The 20321-nt window shown below is 51.6% G+C and overlaps 1 protein-coding gene across 1 annotated transcript; it reads right to left on the bottom strand.

The window, feature by feature from the left end:
* Positions 1–4703: 4703 nt before the first annotated feature.
* Positions 4704–20009, bottom strand: LOC131213538 (proton channel OtopLc). Its single transcript, XM_058207595.1, has 13 exons — positions 19836–20009; positions 19445–19761; positions 11171–11355; positions 10808–11040; positions 9295–9381; positions 8456–8477; positions 7703–7825; positions 7477–7637; positions 6962–7413; positions 6434–6898; positions 5319–5603; positions 4910–5258; positions 4704–4844 (listed from the first exon to the last, which is right to left on the bottom strand). Exons 1-13 carry the CDS (start codon positions 20007–20009, stop codon positions 4704–4706), a joined length of 2994 nt encoding a protein of 997 aa, XP_058063578.1.
* Positions 20010–20321: the final 312 nt, after the last annotated feature.

Raw genomic sequence — 20321 nt, forward strand, 5'->3', positions numbered from 1 at the left:
CCATTGTTTTTTTTCTTTTCCTTTTTTTCACTTTTGTGTTTTGCTTCAAAAAACTAACAGACTCAACTGATTCATATATTAAATACTTATCTTTTCTATTATGTCGTTCATTTGTATGGTTTTTGCATGGTTTCAGCGGCAGCTTCGTCTTCGTCCTTTTCATTGTCTGTTTTCTGCTCCTTTTTCCGTTAGACTTTCATTCGTTCACAAAACAACGCGCCCGTTTCCTTTTTTGCTTTCGTTCCGCTCCGTTTGCTAATTAGTCACCTCCGTTTTGGTCGCATACACTCAACGACGCCCGTCCGTTGGTTCAGTGTGCGAGTGTGTCGTTACGTGATTCGTTCCGTTTCACAGTTTGCGGTTTCGTTTCGCCCGTTTGGTACGGATGCGGCTACTTAATCGTGTTTTTCCTAGGATAACTGTTTGCCGACATTGTTTCAATGTTGGGAGCTGCTGCTGTTGGTTCGCTCTGCGCCAAATCTTCGTGTATTTATTTTGTTTTTATCTGTTTGTTTTGTATATTTCATCCGTTTTGCTCCTTGTTTTTTGTATGTTTTATCTTTCTGGTTTAACCGATTTGAATAATGTGGGCTTCACTCACTATGGAGGCTATGGGTTAACAGTTTGTTGTTTTCTCCTTTTTCACTTTCTGTCTCCGTTCTCCGTTTTGAAGTTTCGCCACAGGGACGTGGGGTGATGGATGTTTATGTTTATTGATCAGCAATCTCCGCACGATCGGCGCTTTGTGTTTGGAGTTGGGCGCTTGTGTTCTTACTTTAGTTTGTTTTATAGAAAACGGAGTGATGCAGTAGAGAATGAGTTATCTATGTATGTGACATGTGTGTGCGTGTGTGTTTGTATGTGTGGGGGGGCAATCGGAAGTACAGTGAGGTGGTGTGGTTTTGATCACCGCTTGCATCAACGGTGAGTTCCTCGCAGTGGAAACGGCAGTGTTGTGTTTTTAACCGGATGTTTCATTCGGTCCTGTGCGTTACTGTTGTGTGTCTGTTTGTGTATATGTGTGTGTTTGTGTAGATTGATTGTTAGTTTTCTGTACTTTTTTGCGCTAATTAATTTACGATTTATTTCTCAACAACTTCACCTTTCACTCGTTTGTTTTCCCTTCGCTTGGTTGCTGTCTGTAGAGTTGCGCTATTTGCGCTTCAGTAAATCAGTAAAAGAAGTGCCAGTGGCGACTTTGGCCGGTCACTTACATCTAGCTAGCAGGTCGGCTAAAATCTACTACTTACTACTATATCCCATTGAATCCTTGCTACGTAGACGTTACAAAGAACTGTGTGAGTGGGTGTGTGTAATGAAAGTGTAATATTTGGAATTTAATACAATTTCAATGAATTAGAATTTAGAATTTAATATAAATTTTAAAAAAGTGGAGCAGGCGCACCACGTGTCTCAGATTGGTTCTACGTATGTTTGTGTGTCATGCATCGTTTGCATGTTTGTTTGCGTATGTATCTTTCTTAATCCTTTCTACTCATATAGCGAGTCCGTCCTTCAGAGTCCTTCTTCCGAGTGTGTGCGGCAGGATTAGGCTAGTAATTGTTGTTTGTGTTTGTGTGTAAAACAAAACAGGAAGTAAATACCAGCAAAAACCAAGGAACAACCAAGTGTTGGAATCGAGTAGAGCCTCCGTAAGCGCTTCGAGCCCTCGCTTCGCGCACACTTCGCGCAAGGGTTGGTGGGTGGTGGATGGTGTGGTGCGGCGGAGGTGCTCCTCCCAGGGCCGCGTTTTGTGTGTTTAGTTCTCTCTTCTCTCCCCGTCTCTCTCGCTCACTCTCTTTCTCGCTCTCTCTCTCTCTCGCGAAGGTTCGTATTTGCTAGTCTTTATCGTTGATTTATTAGTATATCATATGAATCATTTAAACTCTAACAGCTACACATAGATTTAAACAAGATCCTGCACCACTATGCCTTGCTGCCGGCACCCCGCATCCCCCCTCCCCATTTCACTGTGCGGCGTGGGGCTTGGGGGGTGGTGAGCGGACAGCGGATTAAGTGATTATTTGTTTGCTGGTTTTTGGTTCTCTCCTTTTTAATACCTACGCTTCTGCACGCTCCAGCAGGTTCCAGCTCTCTAGCCATCCAGGAGGAGGAGCTGCTACGTGCTGTGCTGCTGCCGGCAAAACGTCGAATCGTCGATAGAGATGATGAGAAGTTCAGAAACAAAAGGGGCCACTCCTGGCGCCCCAGCATCATCTGCTCATCTGCCATGCCGTGTTTCTGTGGGTTTCGTATTTTGCGTTTTGATGAGTGGAGACTGTTGCAGTGGACCGTGTGTTGGGCTGTGTGTGTGTGTGTCGGTGTTTGTATGTTTTGGTTTCCGTTTTTCATTTGTTTTTATTCAATGCATCTTTATTTCCGATTCCCAGCGATCCTGCTCATCGCTTTCCGGCTCTTGTTTTACCCTTTCGGCCTGCTTGGCTCATTCTGGTTGTTTTATCCTCTTATCAATCCTTTCATTCACACTCTCCTACTCGTTGCTACTCTTTCTGCGCCCTCGTTCTGTCTCACGATTCTTTGTTTACTTTTTTGTTTACTGTTGAACAAACGGGTTTAGTAAAATTGTAAGGTTTTATAACTACCAATATATGATTTCTGCTTTTTCCTTCTTTTTGTTGTATCTGTTTCACTCGCTACTCGCTAGCGCTTCTGCTTCCTCTTCCGGGTGCCCTTCTTTTACAGCTAATACATGTTATCATTAGTTTGTTTTTTATTTTCGATACTTTTCAGTTAGTGTTCATTGTTTGTTCATTTGTTTGCATGCTTCTTTCACTATCTCTTTCACTTCGTTCGTTTTTTTTTCAACCAACACTCCTTACAAGAGCTCTAATTTTATGACAAATAGTTGCGCAAAAATCCAATAGAAAAACAAAACGTTCGGCCCTCTGCCCAGTTCCCATGGCATTGGTTCGAAGCGAAGCGGAACGTTGTTACTGTCCTTCGTGTGCTTCTCCGGCACGCTCTCCTTTCCATGTTGCTCTTTCTATACCTGTTTGTCTCTGTCTCTTTCGCTTTCGCTCTTGCGCATCCTTCAATTTATATCCTTATTTACGTGTTGTCCCCCACGCTTTTGAGTTACATAAAACCACAGTCACATTGATTAAGTTTAGATCCTTTCTTTTCGGTGAATCCCACAAACACAAACAATGTCATATGTAAACACACGAGAAAACAATCGAGAATGTAGTGCACACAAGCCGTGCCTAGCCGTGTGTGTTCAGATGAGAGGGAAACATGAGAGCCTGTAGTCATGTGTGAAACCGAAACGACTAACGTGATGCAGCAGCCTTAAGGGTTTGGTTGATCGATTTTGAATGAATTTTTAAAATTTTACTCTCAAAATGCTGTGTTCGTGTCCTCTACTTTTTGCGCGAACAGTTCGACTAGCTTAGCTTTGGTTCGTCTGGCTCGCATCTTCCCATCTTCGGCATCTGCCTCCCATTGTGACCATCATCCTCAATATCATCCTCAATATCATCTTCAACATTATCATCATCATCTTCTTCTTCGTCATATATACGTTTAGATACGTAAACATTAGAGTGTATGTATGGGATTTTTTTCCGTTTTGTTTGCTTGTTTGGCTTGTGTGTATTTATTTATGTATGCATGCATTTGTGTATAATATAAAGGGATGCTTTATCATTATTCATTTATCATTACTTTGCTCCAACGCGTATGCTCGTTCCATTATGATTAATGTTATTATTTTTATGTTTCTCGTTACTCGCACACTCGCACACGCGGGTTCTCGGGGCGGGGAAGTCGAATAGCAGAACAAACAAAAAAAGGTGCAAAATACGCAGAAAACCAACTACCAATTTCTGGCGGACCGCATGTTTTGTGGCGCGCGTGCCCGGTCCTTGGTCCTTGCATCCGTGGCCGCGGGGCTCTCTTTACTCTTGCTGCTATTGTTGCCTACTGTTGCTCGTGCGGTTACATTTAATGTGTGTGTTTTTGTGTTTGGTTTTTCCTTTTCCTTATGGTTTCTTCCTAGCCTTCTCTCTCTCTCTCTCTCTCTTCTCTCTGCACCGAGATTTTGGGATAGCTAATGTGTGTGGGTTGGGTCGCTTTAGCGATTACAAAATCAAGCAAACAGGATGGAGGACGAAGATGCTTCCGCGGCCACCTTCTGCGTGTGGGGCGCTGGGCGGGTTGGCAGGAGAGAAGGTGGGGTCCGTGTGGGTATGTGTGAGTTTGTGTGTTCGCACTCATATACTGGCTATGTTTGAACATTGAGAGTTAATACTATCCATGTATATGGCGCTCTCTCGCTCTCGTTCGCGTGTCTCTAAAAAATACTTCCAAAAAGGAGAAATATAGGTTCCACTCGAAAAAACCCAAAAAGTAGACCAAAAAACCAGATTTACAACTCAACCCCGCTCGCTCGTTCGCTCGTCTCGGCTTGTCGCCCGCTTCGTTCGATCGTCTTCGTCTTCCGTCGTATCATTCCGTGTTTCCGTGCTGCTGGCCGTTAGAGCGTCCTGCTTTTGTTGGATCTTCTTTGACTGATAACATGGTGCGGGTTCGCAGATAGCGAACCACCGCGTCGAGGGGGCCGCCTACGACTCCACTCTGGGTTCGCAATCGTTACGCCTCGGGGTACTGGTGGTGGTGGGTTGTGCGAGCCTCTCGGCCAGTGGTGCCGCTACCGGACCGGTGGTCAGCCGCGGTCCGCGAGCTTACTCGAGCCGTGCCTTGTAGGTCGTCTTCCAGACCTCGGCCAGCGTAACGGCACTGTGGAACCGGTGGAAGATGCAGAGCGGCAGCGTCACGCGTTGAATCAGCGACCAGGCGATGAAACCGTAGAAGTCCAGCTGAACCTGCGGGTACAGATCGGAGTGCGTGAGTCACGTGGGCTCGTGCGTTGGAGCGAACGGGAGCTTACCGGGTTGGCGAACACCTTCTGGGCCTCGAACGTGTAGATGGCGAACATGGAGACGTTGCAGATCAGCAGGAAGGTGACGATCTGGCGGCCCGGCTTGATGCGATCGTGCTCCGGCAGGTGCACGCGGCGGCGCGACACGTCCGCGATGAACAGCAGCTGGATGACGACCTGGACGACGGCCACGACCCCGGTCACCATCACCAGCAGGTTCGGTTCGCTCTCGAGCGCGTTCAACGAGCCGGCGATCACGCTGAACGTCGAGTACACGAACAGCCCGAACGCCGAGATGCGCAGCAGGATATCGTTCAGGTTGCTCTGCTCCTCGCACCGGAACTTCAGGTTCTGCACACTGCGGAACGGAGAACGGAATGAGTGGAGTTGACGGGACACGGCCAGGAGTGACACCTACCGAATGAAGCCGATGATGATGGCGAATATGGCGAGCACCATCAGCGCACAGTGCGACACGTCCGCTAGGTAGATGGCGAGCAGCGACAGCTGTGGGTGTCTGACGAGCACGAAGAACAGGATCAGGCAGATGAGCGAACCGACCAGTAGCAGCAAACCGAAGAACAGGCCCTTGGAGGCGCCGACGCAGTCGACGCGCCCGGTGCGTGCCTGCTGTGCCATCACGACGGCCCGGCGCGACAGCATCACCTCCAGCCGGTGCTCCAGGTCTTCCTCATTCGTGAACCTGTCGGGGGTAGGACGTGATTAGTTAGGTAGCTGCTGTGAAGTTGGAAGCTTGAGTAATCTATTTTAATAGTATCGCGACTATTAAATTTCCGCGGGTTACGCAAAAAAAGGTTTAAAGGTTGAAAATCGGACTGTTAAAAAGATGGCTCTACCTCCCGTTTTGGACGTCCAAGTTTTGCTGTTCATTCATCCATTACCTTGTTTTGCCATCAAGTGAATGAGTTCAGGTCGAAACAAAAACAGAAAATCAGTTTGCAACCGATCTTTAAAAACAGTTAAACTATGTCAACTTTTGTGCCTGAAAATGACGGCTTGCGGGGATTAATGATTATTGCAAAACTGCTTCCGAATCGCATCAAATGATTGTTGGTACTTGTTTCTGCAATATCACACTGCTTTAAGCTGGTAAAAAAATAAAAAAATGACGATTTTGACTAAACAATCAAAGAGCAAAGGGAGGACTCGGTAAAAGGACTTTCTGATGGCACCAGAAAGGTGAGGTGCATCACAAGCTCTTTAAATAGGATGAAAACGTTAATTCACATCGCTACTGATAATAAATCGAAAAATGACCCAAATTCCGTTTCTTGTACTCCGAATGGAGGCGCCAGGTGGGGCTTAATGAGTACTGAACCTGGCGTCTCCCTGATGTCCAATGCAAAACTGGATCAGAACTCTCCCGATGTATAGCTTCAGCGTTGGGATTCGATTTCAGGGGCGTGGCCTACCATGAGCTCGTGCCACAGCCTTATGAAAGGACGACGCTACGAACTACAACCTAACTGAAAGCGCTCCGGCGAACGAAACCTCCTTTCGCCTGCCACTCACTTGGGGTAGCGGCCAATGTGCTTCCACATGACGTAGATGACGGCGGCCCCGATCAGCGAGTACTCGATGATGAACGGGTACAGGTACGGGGCCGAGTCCTGCACGATCGTGCCCATGATGTTGACCCGCCCGCAGCTGACCGCGGTCGAGTTGGTGGCGGTGGCGACTCCGGCGGCCTGCGATGGGGCTACGAACGCGGACGGAAACAGGGCGTCCAGACTTTCGTACGTCTGATCGAGACTGTTGTTGCGCTGCAGGTAGTTGATGCGCTCGACGAACGACTCCAGAAACGATGGACTGCCGGTCGTGGTGGTGGTGGTGGTGGTGACGCGGTCGAAGTGGTCCTCAGGCTGGGGCCCCAGGTCGTAGTGGTTGTGGTGCTGGTTACTGGCCGCTGCAGTCGTAGTTGTAGACTCCGTCGTGACGATTTCCCGCAAACGGTCCAACAGCCCGCGGACGGTAGTGCTGGAGGGAGTGGTTCTGGTGGTCCATTCGTCGTCGGCCCACGAGTTGCCGGTGCTCGGTGGCGTTACGGTGGATGTGCTCGTCGTGGTCGATGCCGTTGTCGTCGGTGTCGGCCGCGTCGTCGTCGTTGTCGTGGTGCTCGTCGAGGTCACGAGCGTGGTGACCGCACCGAGCAGCGTGCGGCTGGTGCTCTGGACGATCCGCGACAGCATGCTGGTGGCGTCCGGCGACGAGAAGTCCTCGTGCGCGTGCAGGTTCACGCTGATCGGCTCCCACTCGGTGTCACCGGCCGGGCCCAACTCCGTGCCCATCACCATGCCCGCGTTGCGCAGCGTGTGCTGGCGAATGTTCTCCAGGATCGCCGAGTCCTCCGGTTCCGGGCCGCGGCGCCGATGGTAGGCCGTGATCTCCTTCAGCGACTCCAGCACCAGCGTGCGGATCCACACGCAGATGTTGGTGGCCACGATGTGCATCAGACCGAAGCGGGCCAGCACCTTAAACCGGTGGATGTTGAGCTGTGTGCGGCGAGGAGAAACGGTTAGACCCAGGCTGACGGACGACACCCGACATTGCGTTACCCGTGCGTTCATGAAGATAAAGTACATCTGCATGAAGGTGAAGATCATCTGGAGCAGCGGGTTCACACCGCGCAGTATCTGGTGGCAGGGCGAGGTGAACGGGATCTCGAAGAACGAACCAAACTCCAGCCCCGTGTAGATCATCGTGCCGAGCCCGAACGCTGTGGTGGAAGCAGATCAACAGGTTAGCAGGTTACGAGCCTCGCCGTGCGGGTCTGTGACTTACCGATGGCACCGACACGCAGGAAGAAGCTGCCATGGGCTGGGTCCTGGGTCGTTTTGCGCTTGAAGCGTGGCGAAAGGGCCGCCTCTGGGTCGGCGATCGGTTCCGGCTGTGGCGGGGACGGGGGTGGGTGTGTGGTAGAAGAGAAGGTAGAATGGCACAGGCACAGGGTGGTGCCCCGATTAGCAGGCATAGATACACACAAAGACACAGACAAACAAAAAAAAGCAGTGACTCGATAGCCACACAGACACAGAGGAGACCGAACCAGTGTAACGGTAACGTTCCAACGTAACGCACGTAACGTCCGTTACTACCGAACTGGTGGAGAGGAACACTCGCAATGACACACACACACACACACACTACTCAAACAAAAACTAGGGGTGCAGCGGGGATGCAATGGGGGTATAAGTGTACGTGAGCGTGCACAGGCACTGCGGCTACTGGGGCAGAAGGTATCAGCTACTACGACTACTACTACTACTACTACTACTATCGCCACAAACACAGATCCAAAAAAAAATCTCATGCACGTGTGTGTGTGTGTGTGTGTTGGTAGGCACACTATGGGGTAGGTAGGTGGCTAGGTGAAACCGAGTCGTATTATAGAGGTTAGAGTATATGGGAAGCCATAAACGCAACGCAACACAACCGGTTCTAAAACGCAAGCGTAAATCACAATGTAACGGAGCCGGGACGACGAGAACGACCACACTGGGGGCAGGCTCCAGAACGGGGGGGTGGTCTACTCATAGGTCTGCTGCTGCTGCTGCTGCTACTGTGCTTCTGCAGGTCCTCCAGCGAAGGTCGCGCTCACTAACCGACACCAAAAAGTAGCGAGTAGAGTAGAGCCGACACCTCCCGCACACCGCTTCGATGCTGTTAGTACGCAAGGCAACACCACACACTCCCGCAAAGGACACACACACTCGGAGCAAACATGGAGAAAGGCGGAGGGGACGTTGTGGGGGCGATGGAGGTTGCTGGAGACGATGGTTGCAGTTAGTTTCGTATCCTGTACCTTCCACCAGCTAAATTTCACACTGCTCGAAAGTGCTCGAAACTGCTCGAAACTGCTCGAATCGGTTCGAAATGATGCCATGTGCAAATTTGAGCTGGTTGGAGAAGGCGGAGGAGTGGAGGGGGGGTGGGGCGAGGGAGTGTTTCGCGCGAAAGGAACGAAAGTTGGCGCCGAGTGAGTCTACTCTTTTCCCGAGCACACACACACACACACACACACTCCACAAGCCACAAGAACACTCGAACGGGAAGAGAAAGGGGGCCAAATTCGGAGTTAGTCGGAGAAAATGGGGAGAGCGGATGTGTGAGACGGGCGATGGAAAAGCTGATATATTGTGTGAGTGTGTGGTGGTGGTTGTTGTTGGACCGTGTACCTGCGCCCGCCCTGGTCTGCTGGTGCCGCCGAGCCCGCCGCCGACGCCGCCGCCACCGCCATGTATGTGGCTGTTGTAGGTGTCCCGATGGACGCCGCCGTCGTCGCCATCGCATAGGGCGACCCGAAGTGGAGACCGTAGCAGCGGGGAATGCGGACCTCCGATGGGCGAGTCCTCCACCGACGCCGCTGCAGTCGCCGCCGCTGACGCCGCCGCCGCTGCTGCCGTAGCCGCCTGGCGCTGCATCTCGCGGAGCCGATCGCGCTTCTTCTTCGGGTAAACCTCCTGCTTCTTCGCGTACTGGGTGTGCGTGTATGTGTGTGTGGGAGGGGGGTGTCGATGTTGTAGACGGCAGAGGCAGTTTGAAGGGTGTGTGTATTGGAAACTTTTGGTTTGGTTTTTGTCGTTTAACTTTTTAAGGGGCGCGGGTCGCAGGGCGCGAGGCGCATGGTGGTGGTGGTGGGGGGATGGGGGCTGATTGTTTCGAATTTGTGGCTACGCTAGTGTGCGCGTGCTGGATGAACTTGAATATGTTTCGCAAAACAAACAAGCGCGGAACTATATTGGGGAACACAAGCAAATGGAGCAACACATTCAGGCTGCTGCTACGGAGCGAAAGGCACGGCTACCGTTGGCTATACCACTTGCTACTGGCACCGACCCCGCCACGGTGGACACGGGGATCATTGTATACTACCTACAGCTGGGCTGGATGGTTGGCAACCGGAAGGTACTACAAACGCTACAAACGTTAGATCGCAAAGCCACTGGCAGCCGCAACGAGTATTCGAGCAGCTGTTTCTTGAATATGTGTGACTAGTTCGAGCCACGCGCCGCACAGCACGCTACTGGCAAACTGCTCGAAACTGCTCGAAAACTGCTCGAAAGTGCTCGAAACTGCTCGAAAGTGCTCGATTTTTTCACTGATCGTACGTCGCCGTAGAGGATGGAGGTGGAACGGAACGGTAACTACTACAGCGCGTCAACTTTGACACACGCGCGAGTGCAAAAAATAGAAGCGGAAGTAAAACAAGTAACCGAACGGAAAGCCGAAAACAAAATGACTCTACGAAGAAGTAGTGGTGGCCCAAGGGGCCAAGGTAAATAAAACGGTAACTCGGACGGGTATGCAGTCTAGCAGTTTTCGAAAAAACGGAACGAACGAATGGTAAAACGCAACATTCTACACACAGAGCTAGTAGGTAGAAATCTAGGGGCAAAAGCGTTGCAGCTCTCTCTCTCTCTCTCTCGTTCTCTCTCCCACTCGGTCTCTCTTTATCTTTAGGGTGGGGGTGCGCACGCAAAAGAACCACGAAGCGAGGACAAGGTAACGCGAGTGTGCCGCCTGCTTTTTATTGCTACCGCAACCTACTACTACCGCGTCTAACCGACACGCAAAGTACACGCGTTCTGCTCGAAACTGCTCGAACGCGCGGGAGGCGTACATCTGGCATCTGGTTAGTAGCGTACAGCAGCAGCAGGAGCAGGTTTGTGGGTTTGCAGAAATATTGCAAGTTGTTGGCACACACACACTCACGCACACACACGTCGGGAGGAACATATGCACACGCTATTGGGGGGGGGCACAGGGGCGCGGGGTAGGGGGGCGCTCCCTCTCAAACAAGGGAGCCGGCGAGGAGGTGATTAACGAGATAGAGTGTTGCGCCAAAAATGGGATCGGGAGTGAAGCGAGTGTTAATCTGAGTTTCACCTGATAGGGGCTCGCCTTGGTGGAGCCGCCCTTGCCCTTCGCCTCCTCTTTCGATGCCTTGCCGGTGGCGGTGGCGGAACTCTCCTTGGCTGCGGCACCTCCGCCAGCGTCCTTACCGTCCTTACCGTCCTTGCCGGTTGCTTCCGGGTCGGTGGCCGCCTTCTTCGATTTCTTCTCCTTCTTCGGCTTCTTCTCCTTCGGTGGTTTCGGTTTTCCGTTGCAGCAGGAACTCTCTGTGTGATAGGAAAAGTAGAAGGAAAAGGCAGTTGTATTAGTGTAATAATAATAATATTCGGCGGAAAACTCCCAGCACCCGTGCCGTGCAAGAGAAGCCAATACACCTTCGCCAACCTAGTCACGTACCTTGCAGTAGGAAGCAGAACACGTACAGCAGGAACAGTATGCTGGCGCCGTAGAGATAGGTGAAGAAGCCCTCGTAGTACATCACAGGCAGATGGTGCGTCGTGACGTCGCTGATAACGTACGCCACGCAGACGACGATTAGCAGCATTGCGTAGACCAGGCTGGTGACGATGAAGAGCGAAGTTCTGAGAGAGAGAGAGAGAGATAGCAATATCGAGAGCAAGGTTTAGCGAACAATGCAAATCTAGTGTCCTTCGAGCGCTTCTGCCACTCGACTTCTGGCTCAGCGCAAAACGCTCCTCGGCGTGGGTCCCTCGGCTGGGTGCGTCAAGTGTCCGACACAAGTCAGTGGCAGGCAACGGTAATTGAACAGGCTCTTTCAGGCTCAGGATTGAGCTGGGTAACTTTGAAGTGGTCGTCACGCACTTCACGACACCGCAACCAATGGAGAACCCCCACCGCCCTTTCTATACGACCTTTCTATACTGGGTGTTCCCGGAGGGAGACTGTCACTCCCGAATCCATAAGACAAGGTAGGAATAATTCTTCCCGGGTGTGAGTTCTCCGAACTGGGCACCGACATGGAAACGAAACATGAACATTTAGGACATTAGGAAACAGTTCGAGCAGCTGGCGAACACCAGGCCAGGGAATTGAACAACAGGACCTCGGGCAACGCGGCGTTCCCGAAGGGAGACTGTCACTCCCTTACAACTAATGCAGGTAAATTAATCCTTCCGTTTTTCTGTAGGAGTCCGGTAGTCTGGTCGGTAAGACTGCCCGTACTTGACCCCCCACCCCTCCAACCCCCCGGAAAAGTGGTCACACGGTCATTGGCCCAGTTTCCGTGCGGTCGACGAACGAGCGAACCAGCGAGTAGAGTAGTAGTGTCACTTTTTTGATGGAACTGCTCCAACGTCACATTGGCACGTGTTTATCGTACCACGACGGATCCACGGACTCATAATTTAATCATCGACCATTTTGCACAGCCACTGCTGGACTCCAGCTCTCCGGATTCTCTTGGATTCGGAACGTGCGGAAGAGGCACGTTGCCCGGAGACTCCTCAAGATGGCGGCGCAAACAGAGATACGGCTGGTGGTGGGCCACAAAGCAAACAACAATCCTCTGTGCAAAAAAAACAAAAAAAAACGGCACAGGAGAGCTGTAGGTCAAAGTGTAGGTACTTCCACGTCCTGCCTATACCCCGCCTACAATCCTGGAGAGGAGGACCGAGAGCCAGTCCAGTCGAAGAGATTGAGGAATGTGAGTTTGTGAGTTTCTCTTCTGTGTAGCCCTGCAGACTCTGCAGCCAAGCAGTCTGCGGCGCGCCAGAGTGTACACCCCGCTCCCACCCCCCTCCTTCCACCCTCCTGTTAACTGCCACTCACGGGAACCCTTCCCAGAAGCCCCGGAACTACTGGAACTCAGCTGGAACCTACGGAGCGAGCGGAGTGCGTGTGGAAACCGAGGCTCCATTCTCATGCAGAGCCCTTTTCTCTGCCACCACGTCCTGGTTTCCAAACCCCACTCCCTCACTCCCCCTCCATCGATCCTTCCGGCGATCTTGGGCACGAACGAACGGGGAACTAACCTTTGCATCGGTTTCGGCATCACGTTCTTCAGCTCCATCTCCTTGTTGGCGGCATTGTTTTTCTCCGCAGTATCACTTCCACCACCACCACCACCGCCCGCACCACTGGCGGCCCCTGCCACGCCGTGGGAGCGGGACACGGGCAGCGTCGCCATATTGTCACTGCTTTCGACGTCGACCGTGGCCACCTTCATCTCACCACCGCCGACCATTTTCACCGGCCCGGACTCTTTGCAGCCCTCGCTCTCTCTCTCTCTCTCTCTCCCCTCTAGAACTCTTTGTTATGTTGCAGCACACACACGCACGCACGCACACACGGGGGCTGGAACCACAAGACAAGTCACACAAACCAGTCACAAGCTAACGTTTTTCGTGGTGGTCGCTTTAAAATGGGGAAAAAATTGAATAAAATTGTCGGCAGCACTCGAGGAAGGATCTCTCGACTCGACCGATGCTCGACGACGACGCGCGGGACAAGACAAGGGGATGGGACTAGTGGTAGTGGTAGTAGTCTTAGTAGTAGTAGTAGTAGCCGTAGTACTCATAGCAGGGACACTAATGCACTGGGGGAGTGTTCGTCGAGCTGGCGAAACGGACGTAGGAGTAGGTGGTGAAGACCCCCAAACAACCCCATACCCCCCCAGCCGACACCCCGTCGGGTGCAGCCGATTGGAAAACCGAATAATTCAGAGACAAAGAGACTAACAATCCGAGAGACGCCCCCCCCCCCAACTAATTATCCGCCGGTGGGTGGGGGGGGGGCCCAAGTCACTCAGAGGTCACTCAATCACTCAAGAGCATTAGCAATCCCCTCTCCCAGCACCTCCCGTCACCCTTTCGCGCATAGACGGTCGGCGGCCATATTTCCCACTGCTTCCCGATTGAGCCTGGCAGCTTCGCCTCGAACCATCGCATCCCTTCATTGCTGTTCGCAGCACTCACTCACACCAACCCACCCGGAAATGAGTGTCTCGCTCGACTCATCCTTACTGATCCGAGCTTCATTCTATGATTTTTCACTTCGTTCGGAAAAATCATCCCACAATTTCTCGGGGAAAATTCGAACTGCTTGAAGCGAAAGTGTGTGCAGCAAAACAAGGTGCCCCAGACCAGCCCGCCACCACCACCGGCAGCAGGTGTGGCAGGGCGAGCGCTGGGGGGGGGGGGGGGGGGGGAAATTTTACACGCAGCTGCGGATGCTGCGCGCTGACAGGCCGCGTCGCGAAAGAGCGTGAACTGCTCGAAAAAGGAAGTTTCTCGCACACCGCGAACCCGTAACGCGAAAACCGCGAGTAAGAGAGCGTGTCGAAGCGTCGAAGGAAAATTTGCCACTCGCCTCCCATCCCTGCCCCTTCCACACCCCTCCTGCTCTCTCTCTCTCTCTGTCGAGGGATTCGAGGATACTGTGAGAATCTGTGGCGTTCGGGGTTTTGTGTGGCTTTTCCACCAACAGAGTCTCCATCGCAAAAACCCATTGTTTTGTGGGTTGCTGCTTCTTTGAGTTCAGATGGGGCCAAGCGATGGGTGTCCCAGGGCGGGAGGTGAATGCGGGATGGGCGAGTCGCAGATTTGATGTTGCAAGGCGGATTCGCCAGCGAGCGCGCCACGCCAAGAAAGAGAGTCAAAAATGCGAGCTTGCGACCCCCAACACCCCCGTCCCACCCACTTCCTCTTCCCTGATCCACAGCCCCACCCAGCCGTCCTCCGCCACCCACCCGCCATTCCACGGAATAGTTTCGGGTGGGGTCATGGTTCTTGGTTCACCACCGAGAGAGAGAGAGAGAGAGAGAGAGAGAGAGAAAGGAATGTGTGTGGGTTGTGTGGGCAACCAAAATTTTCTTCCACCACACACACACACATACACGCGCACACACACACACACACACACACACGGCACACCAAGCATACACGTTTGCCAGGATGTCACTGGTGATGCTGCGACCTAGGATCCGACGAATCCCCACACAACCGTGGATCGGGTGGTGGTGGGCGTGTAGGCTGGACGTTACCCAAGGGGCAGGGGGAAGCTCGCAGAGGTGGTGGTGCCAATCCCCAGGTTGTTCGGTTGATAGCTGAACCCCTAGGCAGTTGATAGAAGCCGCAGAAGGTTGCCCCGAGCTGAACGATGCTGTCTATGATCCTGTGATGCTGAACCGCCACCCACCACCACCCACCTAGGGCCCCCTCGGGCATCCCACCCCCCGTCGCATTGAGGGTCCTTAAAAATTCCAACCCAACCCAACCCAACCCAAGTGTCACTCGTCGCTCGTCCTGGCGCGCGGCCTCTACAGGCGGCGACAAATTAGGTGAATTGATTGAATTGATTTGTCACACACAAAGACACACGCGCGCGCACAGACACACAGAGCGTGCACACACACATACAATCGACCCTTTTTGTGGCCTGTTCGCCAAAGGACCTTCACCACGGAACGTCTACGATCTCTGATCGGATCTCGTTCATCGTCCGTTTGCGCGTCCGTTAGTCCCCGCCGCGTGCGCGAGTGTGTATTGGTGTTCAACATACACACACACACACACACACACACTCTCAAGCCCGCACGCACACACACACACACACACGCGCACGCAGATTTGCACGCCACAAACAGGAGGGAAACAAAGAACGGGCTGACCCTTTTGGGACCCCCTTTTTTCGCGGCCTTTTTTCTCTCAGGTCAGGGACAAACAGCAGAGCAACGGGGGAAGGGGGGGGGGGGGGGGGAAGGAACACGGACCAGAACCACACCACAGCGCACAGGAAGCACGGTACGGCACGGCACCGGTCGGTCGGTCGGTCGGTCGGTCGGGAGAGATAGAGACGAGTTTGAACCGCGCGATCGCGTACCAACCGCACTACTGGCGACTGCTGCAATGCTGCCCCGGTGGGTATATCCTGGGCCACGGCACCAATGTCCTGGCCCGGCCCCTGGCCCCTGGCCCCTGGCCCCTAGCCCCTGGAGCCTGGCCAGGCGCCCGAGAGATGATGTGCCGAGAGATGATGTGCCCGATCCGGGCCCGAAAGGACGATGCCGACCGAGCAGCCGAGCGCCCGGAGGCCCTTTCTCCCTCTCTCCCTATCTCTCTCTCTCTCTCGCTCACTCTCCGGGCCGGGCACAAGGATGTCCCCTTGTTGGCCCTGACGAACACAGAGCGAGAGAGAAGCATCGTGTATCGTCCGCGTCGTCCTTCCAACCTTTAATCTAACTCGTTTTCCTTCTCTTTCTCCCCCTCTCCCCTCTCTTTCTATCTCTCTCTCTCTTTCTCTCGCACACACACACAAGGACACGCTTCGCAAATCACAGCATCTCGCGGCGCCACCCTCCACCTCTAGAGAGTGTGGCAAAGGAAAGGGGGTTGTGAATGCCTGACAGAGCGAAGCGGACATCCGACCCTAATGCGGCTCACGCGTGTCTGTGTGCGCTCGTAATCCTTCGCAACCCCTCACGCACGTTTGTGTGCACAGCACAGCATCACAACAAATGGGGTTGTGTCCGCTTTTCCGGCGAGAACGCCCGCTCGTGAGTGCCCGTGAGCGAAGGATTTTCTCGCCACCGGCTCCCAGCTTTTCTCAGAGGCACGGTACCTGGTACGGCGAGGTTCATCATCCTACACGTTGGCAACATCCTTGCGGCTTTACGCGCTCCAGACATCCTGGACCCATCCTGCAGGGTCCAGAGGTCCATCCCCCAGAGGGTGTTCTTTTAGCACCATCGAGAGATAGAGAGAAAAAAATAAAGGAGAGAGAGAGAACGAGAGAGAATCGGGCACCTCTCAGAAAAGCACGTGAAAATTGGTCGCCTAGCTGGCTGGATCCTTTGGGGGAAATAGAAGCAGAGCAAAACAACGCGTCAACGCGCCTACAACTGCTGTGACCGAGGCTGATCTGACGATAGTTGACAGAGGAGAAAGGTGAGCAGTGTGTGCGTGCAAGGAAGGTGTAGTTGGCAGCACCGAGTTCGACCTGTCCTGCTGGACGGCTTAAGAAGATTCGCCGGCTCGGTTCTGTAGCTCAGGTTTGCAGAAAGGTTGACCTAGCTGCAGCCGATCTCGGTCTGCAAATCACCGAAGACAACATCAAACTTCTGTTGGTGGAACCACCGTCAGCGACTCTACTTTAGCGCCGACTTAAGCGTTGAAGTCCATAAAGTTGGTTTGTGGTAGCATTCCACAAAGCATTGAATAATATAAGTTGATTGGCTTTAGAGGCACTGTAAACTGTCTGAATGGATAGACGCGTGAGGTTATTGCGTTGTGATCCAGCTCTTAGCCACTGGAATGGGACATTGGACAAAGACCCACCAAGCCCGATGTGATTCGTGGCGGCTTTACGAGCCAACTTGCTCGAGGACACCAGCACGAAATTCGCTGCACCGCACAGCAGAGTTCAGTGGTTCACGTTTATTAACCACTTTATTAACTAATGCACTTAGCACAGCGCAGAGTCCACTCGCAAGTCCTTCACTGCCAAACCGGCGCCCGACGCGCAATCCGCCAGCGGAAATATATCACCCCGGTGCCGGTGAAATAATTCCCACTAGCTAAACGCAGAAAGATTTCCGTTTAGCCGTGAGGAAATATTTCACCGTTCAAAATGTTTGTTGCATTCGTCCGGTATCGAAGTATCGTGCAGCGCTTTTCAATCAGATGACTTCAATTAAAAATTCATTGCAAGTTGATGCTTAATACGGCTCTACCTATCGTATTACTACAAATCATCGCATGTTTTCGTCTCAAATTGTTAAACTGCAAGCCAGAAAGGTGGGAAAATAGTGGAGTCGGAGAGAGTAACGTTAAATGGTAATTCTGTTTCCGGCAAGTTACGTGATAAAAAAGGGATTCGCATTTAAACTAGGTAACGTTTACCTAGTAATACTGATCCGTCCATCCGTCGTTGGTTTGACATCAGAATGATAAGACACAGTTCTCCACTTTCAATTAAACATCTTTCAATTTGTTACAGTGCAGCCAGATTTACAGCAAACAGTTGTCACGAGCAACAATAATGCAATTTTTTATATGTTTTAATGTTGAAAATACAAAGCTAAGGCCACGAAATGCACGGTGAAGAATTGTTTCTCAGCTTGAAAGAATGCGAAAATCCTAATAATATAAAAACTAACCGATGCAGAACGTAATTTATTTATTACTATGAGGATTTATGGTAAAAAAAATACGAAAGCAATCGGCAAAATAATCAATGTACTGGGTTTTTCATTATATTCGGAGCCTCGATAACAAAGGGCGCTGTTACGAGCCTATTTTTTGTTATATTCGTACACCCTTAATATGAACGTATGTGAAGTTTAATTTTTTTACAAGTCATATAGTATCGACATGTTACAGTAGTTTTTACAATGGAACAAATCAAGTATCGTGCAGTGATTTAATTTATATTTTTGGTAGGTTTAAAAGCAAAGGAAATTTATGGACGAATGTTGAAAGTGTATAAGGACTTTTCGTATTCAATTATAAAATAAAAAGGGATGTTTCCGAGGTTAAACGAGGTCGCACTGGGCCTTCAAGACGATCCACGTAAAAAATAACAATCTAAAAAAAATAAAACAATGCACCAGGGTAACTAGAGCAATTTGAAAATGACAAAAATCTATGAGTTAAAGTTCAAATTGTTGGAGTATCCACCAGTATTTACTAGATTTGGCCCCAGCGAGTTCTATTCGAGTTTTCAGATCCAAACAAATCATGCGTGAAAAGCGTTTTTCATAAAATGATGACATCATAACAGCTGCGGAAGGCGTTCTAGTTTTCAAAAAGATATTTTTCCTATCGAGGCTCCGAATATAATGAACAACCTAGTATATGGCAAGGTCGCGTTTATCATATTAACGATGTTGGGGTTAAGAAATCAACACCCCAACGAATTGACGAACGTACATCTCAACTACAAACCCTCGTCTATCCGTCAAAAATATCCAACAAAAGTTTTAATCAAAGGGTATAGTAGCACCTTCAGTAACAGTCCTCCTCTTCAGTAGGTTAGAAAATGCCGGAAAATTTGGCCAGGGCAAACTTGAGCTAAAGAATGGCATTTTACTATCGGAGTGCTTCGAAACCTTCTTCATTCTGGCATGAGGTGCTCCGGATTGATTATTACATTACATGGTCTGGAGATGCATTTCTGCACATGGAATTGTGAAAGTCGTGGAGCCTTCAAGGTCGTGTGGATTCGGCAACTAACTCGATCCTGATGAAAAGAAGTAATCGTGCCTGTAGGAAAACGGCTCATTGGGGAGTATTTTATCTCGCAGCTGGACCAGTCAAGATATTAATGTTTTAGACTACAGACCGCGCCGAAGTGCAGACTTGTCCCGTATCGAAAACATGTGGACATGTTGGTGAATCATCGAGTCACTCAAAAAGGCACCACATAATTTCACGGAATTAGCCAACAGCTGTTTAAGGAATTCAAGGTAATTAAGAATAGAGAAAGTACTGCATGACAATCCAACACAGCAGCGACTGGCGAGATGCTTCCGACGATCGTGGCAATAAGTTACACGGCGAAGGCTTCAGGTCAGGGAATCAGTTCCAGTCTCACCCACGGGCTGGATTGCTGGCCCATAAAACCATAAACAGTGCGCAAAGCAATCGCATCGCAATCGCTCCTCCTGATCCCAAACGACCCCCGCCGGATAGGGATCTCAATCCGTGTACTCACTTGGCGTTTTTCGGCTTCCGGGCGTCGATGATCTTGCGCAGGTGCGTCCGCAGATGGATGCCATCGTCGTCCGAGTCACTGATCGTGCTGGTGACGGTCGTGCCGCCGGCCCCGTCCGCCCGCAGGTGCAGCGGGCGCGCCCGGAGCTGCCGGCGGTGCTGCTGCCCGCCGCCCAGCTCGTCGTCGTCGTCGTCGGTCCCCAAGATGCAAGGCACTGTTGTCGGTGGTGGTGATGCTGCTTTATGATGATGATGGTGATGCCCGGTCGCCCGATGGTGGGTCGGTGTCGTGTGCGACCCAAACCCATCGGGATTAAGCTGCTCGGGAATGGAAAACGAACACGAACATAATTCGAGCTGAGTCCGGATTCGGAGTCCGGTTGCTGACTTACCTTCACCATGGTGCCGATCTGGCGGCCCTCGGGCCGGCTCTCGAGCAGGCAGTCACTTTCGCGGTCCATTACTTCCGGTTTGGCGAGCGGCGGAAAGGATATGGGCAGTGGACGTCTCGGCGTTGGTCCTATCAAGCGTTCGTGCATCTCATGGATGTAGGGGCACCGTATCATTCCGCGCTGCACCTGTGAAGATCGGGAGACGGTGAGAGGGGACGGGACCTCAACATGATTAGGTGGTGGTGGGGGCTATCCAACTATTATTCGTTCCACGCTTAGTCGCGCAATTCGGAATTGGAAAGCGTATCGAACTACCGAGAAACTCCCGGAGAACCTCGATAAGGCGGCGGGAGAATATCAATGGCAAACACCACCCGTAACAGAACCGTAAGAAAATGGCACACCCAAACGGATACGGGTGCAAAAACAGAAACAAATCGACTTCGCGCCGGGCGCGATAAGAATTGTGCCGGGGTCGTCGAACCG

This window comes from Anopheles bellator, chromosome X (genome assembly GCF_943735745.2).
Source record: "Anopheles bellator chromosome X, idAnoBellAS_SP24_06.2, whole genome shotgun sequence".
NCBI lineage: Eukaryota > Metazoa > Arthropoda > Insecta > Diptera > Culicidae > Anopheles > Anopheles bellator.

What these genes read in the sequence shown, in the direction of transcription:
- LOC131213538 (XM_058207595.1), bottom strand. Translation starts at nt 20,009, where the DNA reads ATGATACGGTGCCCCTACATCCATGAGATGCACGAACGCTTGATAGGA. An exon ending in GCAGCAGCAGCAGCAGACCT is followed by an intron (nt 7,826 to 8,455) that starts ATGAGTAGACCA and finishes CCACACACCCAC; the next exon opens with CCCCGTCCCCGCCACAGCCG. An exon ending in TTATCTTCATGAACGCACGG is followed by an intron (nt 7,414 to 7,476) that starts GTAACGCAATGT and finishes CGCCGCACACAG; the next exon opens with CTCAACATCCACCGGTTTAA.